The sequence below is a fragment of the Notolepis coatsorum genome (genome assembly GCF_963971535.1).
Source record: "Notolepis coatsorum genome assembly, chromosome: 16".
In the NCBI taxonomy this organism is placed as follows: Eukaryota; Metazoa; Chordata; class Actinopteri; order Aulopiformes; family Paralepididae; genus Notolepis; species Notolepis coatsorum.
This window is the reverse complement of record NC_140180.1, coordinates 4,483,491-4,496,063: the sequence shown is the minus strand read 5'-3', so window position 1 is coordinate 4,496,063 and position 12,573 is coordinate 4,483,491. Positions and strand designations below refer to the sequence as shown.

The 12,573-nt window shown below is 49.7% G+C and overlaps 1 protein-coding gene across 1 annotated transcript; it reads right to left on the bottom strand.

Moving 5' to 3' along the window:
• Positions 1–9,753: 9,753 nt before the first annotated feature.
• On the bottom strand, positions 9,754–12,129 carry LOC311242441 (protocadherin alpha-3-like; the record flags this gene model as incomplete). The annotated part of the gene is made up of 1 exon (XM_084331404.1): positions 9,754–12,129. One exon carries the CDS (start codon positions 12,127–12,129, stop codon positions 9,754–9,756), a length of 2,376 nt encoding a protein of 791 aa, XP_084187530.1.
• Positions 12,130–12,573: the final 444 nt, after the last annotated feature.

The following is a 12,573-nucleotide window of genomic DNA, read 5'->3' as shown; positions in this document are numbered from 1 at the left end:
GACTGGTGTGATACTAGACAAATGGAAACAATATGAGCACAACTCATTACAATTATTTTTGCTAACCACTTTTCCGTGGGTCAACTTAAACACTGGCTCATCTTACCCTACTCTCCCCTAAGCCTCACAATGTTTCATGAGGGGTTGTAATAGGGTACGAGATTGGTGAGATACAATTAAGGAAAACAAAGTTGACCTCTTTAGACATACGCTACAAATTATACTAAAATGTATGTGTTGTGAAGGATCAGATTAAACCGAATATATATATTTATTTATATATATATATTTAATTGTATTTGTATATCGTTTGATATCCCCTGTATATTCCTTGTACAATATGCACTGAATATCCCTTTAGTCTACTAAACAGCCCATAATAGTTTCATTCTACCATTGGACGAGAACCTGGCGCCAGGTTGCCATACCCCTAGGTTCAAGTTCAATCGTGCCGCCCAACATGTCGTGGCAAGCCCCGGTTCCGCGCAGGAATATGTCTGGCGAAATACGAATGGTACTATTTGTTCATAGCGCATATATATATGGCGCAAGTAAAGTAGAACTTCCTTTTTAGTCCAGTTCTTTACCCTCCAACAGAGTGACAGACGCGAAGCCTCACCCACGATGCACGTGTGGTGTAGTAAGGTCTACTTGGCCTCAGAATAGGCATTGAGATATCGTGTAGATTAATAGTTGAATAGTCATAGTTTGGCACTATACCGTCGAGTTGGACGTATTCTATTAAGCTAATAATAGTCTATTTATGTATGGTGCATCGTTCGGTTAGAGTTCTAAAGTTATCAGTACCCCCATCGTTCCTGACGTTATCTGGACGCTTAACCAGGCTGGGCAGACCCCTAGTGGTGCTTGCATCCGAGGAGCTCCGGGCCAGGGCGACTGGACCTGTATATTGGATTACTCTACCCGGACGACGGCGAGCCTTCCACGGCTTGGATTATGCTTTGGGTGCTTTGATTATTCCATGGATAAAGGCCAACACTGCGGAGTGTTGGAACTACCCCCGGAGAGGACTCCAGGTGAGACGGCGCTTTACACCAGTGAGGTCGCCTCACGTCTCTCCATTGTGGACCGGCAGCTACCGTCCACCAGAGGGTCCAGCTGTATTCGTCTGCGGACCGAGGTTCTGTGGGCACCGTGTTCAAGACTTTGAATTCTCCCAAGAAACCGTCGGCCAGATGGGATACCGCCAGCGGCTTCTCTAACCCCCCCCTCCTACTGTCTTACAACCAGCGGGACCCCCCCCCCCCCCTTAGTGTATCCAGCTATAATCATTTAAGTACCATCGCTATCGTTCCTAAATATTCCAGGTTGTATACTTACTCCCTGCGTAACCAGAGATTGGACATTCAATGTTGATTTACCTACGAATACTCATTTGCCATACAAGTGCATATTTCAAATCATAAGTGTAAACAAGTGAACGTTGTATATACCTTTTGCTATATTAAACCTTCGATTTGTACATTTGTGTGGATTCGTTTCATCAGGTGGGAAAGTGTTCATCATACTTATATCATGTACTGGATGGCCAGAAGTTAAAGTACAAGAGGTAGTGGTATTAAATATCATATCTAACAATACAGTCAGGGAATTGTACCCCTCAGTTACAATTGGTCCTTCGAGCCGGAGGGTAACTAGTGTAATATTAATATAGTGTTATTAATATTGAAATGGCCTATGATGAACACTCCACGAAACGGTCCTCCTAACCTAGAACGCCCGCGGCGCAGACGACAGACACCTCAGTACTTAGAGGCTTACGCTGTCAGTCAACTACCTAGCCTTCGACAAACGGTAAACGCGGTAAAAGTATAAAGTAAAATTATGTCTGACCTTAACGACCAGGTTTCCCCGACCACAGAGGCCCTAGTAGGTCCTAATGTAACTGACCAAGCTCACGGTGGGGACCAGGAGGGAGCGGACATGCCTTTACCCCCCGCCACTACCCAAGAAGTAGTTCCCGACCACCCCCGGGAGGAAGACAACCCTACAGAGAGAGAACTCTGCACGGAAGAAGAGGAGGAGAGCGCCGAGGAGATAGAGCTCCAGGACTCCCCAACGAGTACCCCCAGGAGCGGCTCACGCAGGAGCGGCTCACCTCCACAACCGCCTTCCCCCAGCGAAGCGGAGAGGATGCTACAACAGGCGTTCCTCGTCAGCCTGACAGCCTCTACCGAACGCGATCGACTCCAAGCGCAGACGCTTAGCGAGCGCGAACATTTTACCATTGAAAGAGACCGTCTCCAAGCACAGGCGTTTAGCGAGCGCGAACAACTCCAAGCGCAACAACGGAGCGAAGAAGAGCGCACACGCCTGGAGATGAGACGCCTTCAGACAGAAGAGAATATGGCAAGAGACCGGGCCGACGCCCAGCGCGCCGCTGCCGGTGCCCAAAGAGAAGCAGATCTCACCAAGCGCGAAGTCGAGCGCGACAAGTTACAAGCGCAGCTAATGGAGCAGCTGATCCGCAAGGCAACACCCTCTCCCTCCGCCAGGGGTTCAAGGAACTCGTCGAGACAACAGTCAAGGGCAGCGTCTCCTCAACGAGCAAGCGACCCTGAACTTGACCAACAGACCGAGCCTAGACCCCCCGCAGACCCCCTTCCCAGACCGGTCCAAGCGAGACCCAGCTACAAGGAAGGAGCGGCATACACTGCGGAGAAGCTAAATAAACGACTACAGGATCTGGAAGATCTGATAGAGGAAGAAGAGGGAGAGGAGGAGAACCAAGCCCGACGACAGCACAGTACTCCACCGGACCAGGAGGTCCAGTACAGTCCAGGCTATACCCCGCGGCGCTGCGCTACAGACCCCCGACTCTATTCGCGGGTGAGCACGACGCACGACCAGCCCCGAGGAATAGCACCTGGACCAGCGGGCCATGGTACCCTGTCAGTACCAGCCCACAGCGAGGCGCAAGAGGGGACTCGCCCAGGAGGTCTCTCCCCCAACGCTCGCCGATGTATCAGCCATCCACGGCGTCATACATTGCCACGCCGTCATTCCCAGACTTCGCCTATGAGAGTCGAGCACAGTACACGGAGCTCCGGATGTGCTTAGAGACAATGATGGTGGATGTCGCTGATGAACGCCACAAGTATGCAATATTACTGAAGCACCTGAAAGTACCGCGAGCGCACAATATAGCGCTAGCCTATGCCACCTCTTCGACACCATACACAGCGGCCCTAGCGGCGCTGGACCAGAGATATGGACGTATATGGGATTACGTAATCCAAGAGATAAGGCATATTGATCGCCTACCCCCAGCCACAGACAATCGCTCACTAGACGACCTGTCAATCAAAGTGCAGTCCCTGGTAGGGATGCTGGGAGCGCAACGGGAGAAGGGCATGCATGAGCTATACGCCAACTCTAACGTCGAGAGGATTTTGGAGAAGCTGCCACCCGCAAGACAGGAGCGCTTTAGGCGGCAGAGAGACTACCGGGATCCCAACGGCCCCGAGCCATCCCTCCTTGATCTAGCCGACTTCCTGGCGAGAGAAGTCAGCAGCTTATGACTGGATACATTCGGGCGGAGCACGCCAAGCTCCAGAGAGGGACCCAGGAGAATAAATGATGGAAGAAGATCGGTGACTGTCATGCACCAATCAGAGTCAGTACCGAGCAGTAAGAGTCACAGCACCCCCTCGAGAAAAGAGAAGTGGAAGATAGCGTGTCCCTACTGTGAGAAAGAACACTGGCTGTCACAATGTGACCTATTCACAAAGATGAATGCAGAAGAAGTGAGTCAATGGATAAAGTCCAACCGGCGCTGTTATCGATGTGCGCGGCCACACATGGCAGTCGAATGCCGCCTAAAGAAAAGGTGCAGTCGGTGCGATGGAGCCCATCTAGATATACTACACGACAGTAACAGAAGACAGCCTCCACCTGCACCATCGCGCGGCACCAAGGCAAGTGTCATGTACATTGACCCCGCCAGCAGCAGCGGCGCCCAAGTGCTCTTAAAGGTAGTCCGTGTGACATTGAGCTACCAAGATAAAGTCATGGACACTTACGCCGTCCTTGATGACGGGTCAGAGAAGACCCTTCTGCTCGCGTCCGCTGCGGCCCAGCTGGGACTGCGGGGGAGCAAGAACGAAATGACGATTCGGACGATAAGAAGAGATTTAAAGACGATAAAGGGCGAGAATGTCTCCTTCACTATCGCAGCAAACGGGCAGCCAGAGCGACGGTACAAGATTACAAATGCTTTCACCAGCCAAGAAATAGGACTATCGCAGTACACCTACCCTGTCACCAAGTTGATGGATAAATATGTGCACCTGCGCCAATTACCTATCCCGCTCATAGACGGCGCTACCCCGACCCTGCTGATAGGCTCCGACCATGCAGAACTCATAGTCCCGATTGACCGGGTCCATACAGGACCCCGAGGCTGTCCTGCAGCAGTCGAGACCCGCCTAGGGTGGACCCTACAAGGCCCCCTCGCTAAATCTCTCAACCGAACAGCAGCCACTAGCTGCCTCCACTCCAGAACGACAGAAGAAGACACCACTCTCCTGCAGCATGTCGAGAGGCTATGGACACTAGAGACAATGCCCTTTAAGAACGAAAAGAAAGATATTCGTTCTAAAGAAGACATTTACGCCATCAACCTACTCGAGCAGGGGACAAAGAGAGTCACAGTCGGCGGAGTGATGAGATACGCAACTCCACTCCTGAGGCGAGAGGGAATGCCCACCTTTCACGCAAAGAAAGACGCCACGGAGCGCTATCTATTGAACACGGAGCGGCGCCTAGCCAAAGACCCCGCTCAAGAGAGTGTGTACCGCGCTGAGATTGAGAAGCTAATCACAGCGGGACACATAACAAAGATTGACATTAAAGAGGCCGATCAGACGACCGAATCATGGTACGTGCCGCATCACAAGGTCCATCACAACGGCAAGGATCGCATTGTGTTTAACTGCAGCTACCAGATCGGATCCCAAAATCTGAATAAAGAGCTCTTGCCCGGCCCCACACTCGGCCCCTCCCTACTAGGCGTGCTACTGCGCTTCCGCCAGGACAAGGTGGCTATCAGCGGGGATATCAAAGGGATGTTCTTGCAGGTGAGACTAGTAGAGGAGGACAAGCCCCTGCTGCGGTTCCTATGGAGAGAGAGGATCGGAGATGAGAACCCAGCCATCTACCAGTGGGAAGTACTCCCCTTCGGAACCACATGCAGCCCGTGCTGTGCTACATTTGCACTACAGAAACACGTCGCAGAGGACCCAACAGCAGATGAAGAGGTCCAACACAGTGTGAAGAACAGTTTCTACGTGGACAACTGTTTACAAAGCGTTTCGACTCAAGAAGAAGCCGAGGCTCTCCTAATCAAGTTACGCGCCTCCCTGGTCAAAGGCGGCTTTGATCTCAGGCAGTGGGCCAGCAGTGACCCGCACGTATTGCGCAGCCTCTCCCCCGCGGACAAGGCTGCCAGCAGCGAGACCTGGATAGCGACCATCCCAGGAGAAGCCCAAGAAATGACACTAGGACTAGTCTGGCGCTTCAAAACAGACTCGCTCCACTATAGACACAAACCCTTGGCTCCAGAGCAGGGACGGTCGACGGCGATACCGACCACCAGACGGAGTGTGTACAGAACACTCGCCAGACAATATGACTTGTTGGGATGTATTCTACCTTACACCACCAGGGCAAAGATGATTGTACGAGCACTATGGGACAAGGACCAGGGCTGGGACGACCCAATACCCGCACACCTTGCCTCAACATGGAGAGAGTGGGAGACGGAACTCCGCTCACTCCCAGGCGTCAACATACGCCGCAGTTACTTCCCATCCACAGTGAGGCCAGAGACATGCGAGATTGATCTACACGTCTTCAGCGACGCCTCCGAAGTAGCCTACGGATCGGTGGCCTACTTGCGTGCCCAAGAGAAGGGAGGAAAGATACACACTGCTTTCATCCTGGCCCGCTCAAGAATAGCCCCACGTAAGCAACAATCTATCCCACGTCTAGAGCTCTGCGCAGCCCTAGCAGGAGCGCATCTAGCCACGTTAATCCAACGTGAACTCACCATTCCGGTGCACAGAACAATCTTGTGGTCAGATTCCACGACAGTACTCACATGGATCAAGTCTGATTCATGCAGATACAAAGTCTTCGTGGGAGTCAGAGTCACCGAGATTCAAGAGTTAACAGAAGCAGCGAGCTGGCGGTATGTGGACACCAAACACAACCCAGCTGACGTCATCACCCGGGGAATGTCTCTGGATGACCTAACCCGTCGCAACATCTACAGTGACGGACCAGAATTCCTCAAGCTCCCGGAAGGAGAGTGGCCTACGCCCACCCCACGGGAAGCAAGTAACGAGGAGGCTGAGAACAAGAAACCTATGTTCTGTGGACTGAGCACAGTCGCCTCCACAGACCCCAACATAGATGACTGCAGTACCCTAGCGAGTGCGCAGCAAAGAACATTCCTGCGGCACCACCCAGAGATTCAGTCCACCACTGACATGTCAGCAGCTGACTACGAAGAAGCAGAACTTCTTCTACTACAACGAGCCCAGAGAGACTCGTTCCCCGATGAGCTAGACTGTCTACAGGGAGGAAACCCCGTCCCATCAGACAGCAGATTGATTCACCTGGCACCAGAGAGTGACGCCCATAATCTCATCAGAGTGGGTGGTCGCCTGCGGAGAGCCCCCGATCTACCAGATGACATTAAGTACCCGATCGTCTTGAACAGCCGACACAAGGTCACAGAGCTGATCATAAAGAAATACGACGAGGATGTACACCACGCAGGAGCAGAGAGAGTCTTCGCGGAGATCAGACGTCGTTATTGGATATTGCAAGGGAGAGAAGCAGTACGGCGCTTCCAGCGAACCTGTCTAGACTGCCGTAAGTGGCGCGCGCAGCCCAGCATACCACGGATGGCTGACTTACCCCCCTGTCGCCTCCGAATCGGCGACAAGCCATTCCACTCCACAGGCATGGACTGCTTTGGCCCGTTGTATATAAAGAGAGGAAGAGGCACCGAGAAGCGGTGGGGTATTGTATTCAAATGCATGACCACCAGAGCGATACATATCGAGCTCCTTCCGACCATGAGCACAGACTCATTCCTTATGGCCTTCCGAAGATTCACATCACGGAAAGGAAAACCGTCTACATTGTTGTCTGATCACGGGACAAACTTTAAAGGCGGAGAAAGAGAGCTGAGAGAGAGCTTCCAAGCTATGGGCCCAGAACTTAAGACCCACCTCGCTCCATCCCAGATTGACTTCCAGTTTAATCCCCCGAACGCACCCCACTTCGGTGGAACCTGGGAACGAGAAGTACGTTCTATAAAGACAGCCCTGTACGCCGTGCTTGGGGCCCAGACTGTGGCGGAGGAAGTCCTAATGACAGTCCTCACGGAGATCGAGGGAGTATTGAACTCAAAGCCCCTCGGTTACGTCTCCAGTGATGTAGCAGATGTCGACCCAGTCACCCCCAACACACTCCTAATGGGGCGGCTGGACCCCGCGCTACCCCAGACAATGTACAGGCCTGAAGAAGCAAACGGCCGAAGAATGTGGAGGTACAGTCAAGTACTAGCTGACAAGTTTTGGAGCAGCTTCCTACTCCACTACCTACCGTCTCTACAGACCCGCCAGAAGTGGGTAAAAGAGAGAGACAATTTGACAGAAGGAACAGTCGTCATGATTATTGACCAGTCACTACCCAGAGCTATGTGGCCGGCTGGCCGCGTAAGCAAAGTGATCACCGGTGCCGATGGCAAGGTCCGAGCAGCTGAAGTACTCGTCCAAGGGCGTACTTATACACGACCCGTGGCGAGGCTCATAGAACTGCCCCGACTCCCAGATACTATCGATGATGACCATGACCCCATGACTTTGTGAGTTGACTGACCCTTACAGCGGACCTTGAGTGGTAGACAGTGCGGTTAATCTGTCTCTGCTTAGCTAATTAGGTGGGACTAATTAGGGGGCGGCTGTTGTGAAGGATCAGATTAAACCGAATATATATATTTATTTATATATATATATTTAATTGTATTTGTATATCGTTTGATATCCCCTGTATATTCCTTGTACAATATGCACTGAATATCCCTTTAGTCTACTAAACAGCCCATAATAGTTTCATTCTACCATTGGACGAGAACCTGGCGCCAGGTTGCCATACCCCTAGGTTCAAGTTCAATCGTGCCGCCCAACATGTCGTGGCAAGCCCCGGTTCCGCGCAGGAATATGTCTGGCGAAATACGAATGGTACTATTTGTTCATAGCGCATATATATATGGCGCAAGTAAAGTAGAACTTCCTTTTTAGTCCAGTTCTTTACCCTCCAACAGAGTGACAGACGCGAAGCCTCACCCACGACGCACGTGTGGTGTAGTAAGGTCTACTTGGCCTCAGAATAGGCATTGAGATATCGTGTAGATTAATAGTTGAATAGTCATAGTTTGGCACTATACCGTCGAGTTGGACGTATTCTATTAAGCTAATAATAGTCTATTTATGTATGGTGCATCGTTCGGTTAGAGTTCTAAAGTTATCAGTACCCCCATCGTTCCTGATGTTATCTGGACGCTTAACCAGGCTGGGCAGACCCCTAGTGGTGCTTGCATCCGAGGAGCTCCGGGCCAGGGCGACTGGACCTGTATATTGGATTACTCTACCCGGACGACGGCGAGCCTTCCACGGCTTGGATTATGCTTTGGGTGCTTTGATTATTCCATGGATAAAGGCCAACACTGCGGAGTGTTGGAACTACCCCCGGAGAGGACTCCAGGTGAGACGGCGCTCTACATCAGTGAGGTCGCCTCACGTCTCTCCGTTGTGGACCGGCAGCTACCGTCCACCAGAGGGTCCAGCTGTATTCGTCTGCGGACCGAGGTTCTGTGGGCACCGTGTTCAAGACTTTGAATTCTCCCAAGAAACCGTCGGCCAGATGGGATACCGCCAGCGGCTTCTCTAACCCCCCCCTCCTACTGTCTTACAACCAGCGGGACCCCCCCCCCCCTTAGTGTATCCAGCTATAATCATTTAAGTACCATCGCTATCGTTCCTAAATATTCCAGGTTGTATACTTACTCCCTGCGTAACCAGAGATTGGACATTCAATGTTGATTTACCTACGAATACTCATTTGCCATACAAGTGCATATTTCAAATCATAAGTGTAAACAAGTGAACGTTGTATATACCTTTTGCTATATTAAACCTTCGATTTGTACATTTGTGTGGATTCATTTCATCAGGTGGGAAAGTGTTCATCATACTTATATCATGTACTGGATGGCCAGAAGTTAAAGTACAAGAGGTAGTGGTATTAAATATCATATCTAACAATACAGTCAGGGAATTGTACCCCTCAGTTACAGTATGCATATTATTATCAGGTACAATGCCATTCCTCCTCCCATTTTAATATACCATATACAGCTGCCATACAAATGGAAAAAAGGAAAAAACACTATTGTAGATTAACTGCATTCATTTTTAACACAAAAACGCTGGCAATGAGGGTCCTGGTGGATAAAAACGTTTCAGCACCACGGACAGCAACAAACTGCATGGCATTGCCACAGTGTGGACACTGTCGACTGAAAGAAGCCAATCACACTGTTGATCAGACATTATACTAACATGTTACTGACATAAGCTCTGCTTGTTACAGTGGGTGAGATCAAGGAGGTTACAGGTTATAAATAAAAACAATGAAAGAAGGAAATGAGGACTGATGTTAAAGGCCTCTTACCTCTCCAGACGCCCGCCTCCTGTCAGGGACCACTAGAGTATTTCCATTGCTGCCTGGGACTATAGTAGAACCTATACTCATTCTGGGTCCAACTAACATGTAGCGTTTGTCTCCAGATCTGTACTGGATGCTGTGGCACAGTGTCCCGTCGTAATTCACGTCTTGTAAATACTTGGAGGAACAGTCTGTGGTTTTGGAGCACTGCATTACAATCAACACGATGATACTGATGAGAAAAAGTGTTGAAACTGAGCCCAAAGTTATCATCAGATAAAATGTCACATTGTTCTCCTCCTCGTCTTTTGCTGCACTTTTAACATCAGAAGCTGCAAAAGCCTCTTTGGGCTCCACAGCGTTGACCATCACAGTAGCTGTTGCTGACAGTGAAACGTTGCCATTGTCTTTGACCAGTATGACCAGTTTCTGCTCAGCCTCGTCTGTCTCTGTGAAGGAGCGAAGTGTTCTTATCTGTCCTGTATAGCGGTCCAAACCAAAGAGACTGTGGTCACTAACTTCCTGCAGTGAGAATAATAACCAGCCGTTATATCCTATATCAGCGTCATAGGCTCTCACTTTAGCCACCAAATGGCCTGCGTTCACATTGCGGGGAATCTCCTCCACACCTTCAGCGGAACCGTTAGTGTTGACTGGATACAAGATGACTGGAGCGTTGTCGTTCTGATCCAGAATGAACACGTTCACTGTGATGTTGCTGTTTAGTGGTGGAGTTCCAGAGTCTGTGGCAACAACTTGGAATTGGAACTTTTTCAAAGTCTCAAAGTCAAAACCTTTTAGCGCCAATATGTCTCCGTTTTCAGAGTTAATGTTAAGAAAGGAGGCTACTTTGTTATCTTCACCTCCATCTCTCAGGATATGATATGATATCAGAGCATTATCACCCTCGTCACGATCAGAGGCCCTCACTGAAAACACTGAGGCTCCTGGTGAGTTATTCTCAGTCACATAGAAAGTATAGGGACTCAGTGAAAACTCTGGTCTGTTATCATTCACATCTGATACAACAACAGTTATAGTCTTTTCAGATGACAAGGCTGGCTGACCAGCGTCTTTAGCAACTATTGTCACATCATATTGAGTCACCTGTTCTCTGTCTAACGGAGACTTGGTGACCACAGCGTACATGTTATCTTGTAACGACGGGGATAATGTAAACGGAACATCTTCTTTGATCATGCAGATCACTTTCCCGTTGAGGCCTGAGTCTAGATCGTTGACACTGATCAGGGCGACAGTGGTTCCGGTTCTTGAGTCCTCGGGGACGGAGTTGGAAAATGACGTCACTTCTATCTCAGGTACATTATCATTCACATCCACTACAGTTATCTTTACACTTTTGTCGGTTGTTAAAGGAACGGGTCCCTTGTCAGACGCCCGTATATCAATTTCATAACTCTTACTTTTTTCGAAATCAATCAGACCTATAACTTTGATTTCTCCTGTGATTGGATCGACACTAAATAGATCCAGCAATTTCAAATCTACTTCTTTGCCAAATGAATATCGTATCTCACTGTTTCCACCCTCATCTAAGTCAGTCGCATTTACCTGAATCACTAAAGTGCCAGCGGGCACATTTTCCCTTACAGTGGCAGAATATACCTCTTTAGTGAAAACGGGAGAGTTGTCATTAACATCGATAATGTCGATGACTATTTCTATAGTGCCAGACTTCGCCGGCCTTCCTCCGTCGATGGCGGTGAGGAGAAGCCTGTGTTGTCTGGTGGCTTCTCTATCCAACTGTTTCATTAGAACCAAAAATGGCACCTTGCGGTCCTCTCCTCTATCTTTAACGTCAACCCGGAAATTATCGTTTTGGCTTAGTTTATACTGCTGCACGGAGAACTGACCACCGTCTGGGTCGCGCGCAGCTTGTAGCGGAAATCGTGCTCCCGGTAATGCGGACTCTGAGATATCAAGCCTATTCTCTTTCTCTGGGAAACTGGGAGAGTGGTCGTTCACGTCGAGCACCTCCACCGCCACATAGTGGATCTCCAGTGGGTTCTCTAGAACCGTTTTCAGGTTGATCGAACACGTACTGCTCCGTTCGCAAACCTCCTCTCTGTCTATCTTCCTATTGACGTATAATATACCGTCGTTTTGATTCACCCGAAAGAGGGGCTCAGTCGCGCCAGCCACGATACGATACCCCCTCTCTTTCAGCGTGCTCTTATCTAGTCCCAGGTCCTTGGCGATATTCCCAACGACAGTTCCCTCTACAACCTCCTCGGGTACAGTGTATCGTATCTGCGCTGAAGCTCCGGTCCACAAGAGATCCAACACAACCACGACGGCGACCCACGCTCGACGCTCCCTCCAGGGCTCGTGTCCTCTTTGTTCCATGACGTGGAAGTGATACAGAATATTCCACCAACACTATAACTGAATCATAAAGGATACGTTGCTCATTGTATCCCAGATCGTAATAAAAGGTGAGCCATGTCCAGAGGTATGCCAGAAATCAAATGAAGATATGATAGGTTGTATCCCAGATATGATAGGCTATGCCAAACGCACGCTCCAAATGACTGTTCCTCTGCCGAAACATCAAACTGGCGGAAAAGGGGGCGGCCACGAAAGAAGGTGATGACGGAAGGCTATTGGACAGAGCATAGTTTCTAAAAAGATAGCATGCAGTGACACCGTGTGATTCAACAGCACATTACACTTTTTGGGTGAGAAGAATACCATTATAAAAAGCTTTGAAGCTTTGAAACAATCCATGCTCAGGTTTGAACATGTGTACTATTGTACTGTATAGCTGACTGTCTAAAAAGTTGCTTTAAA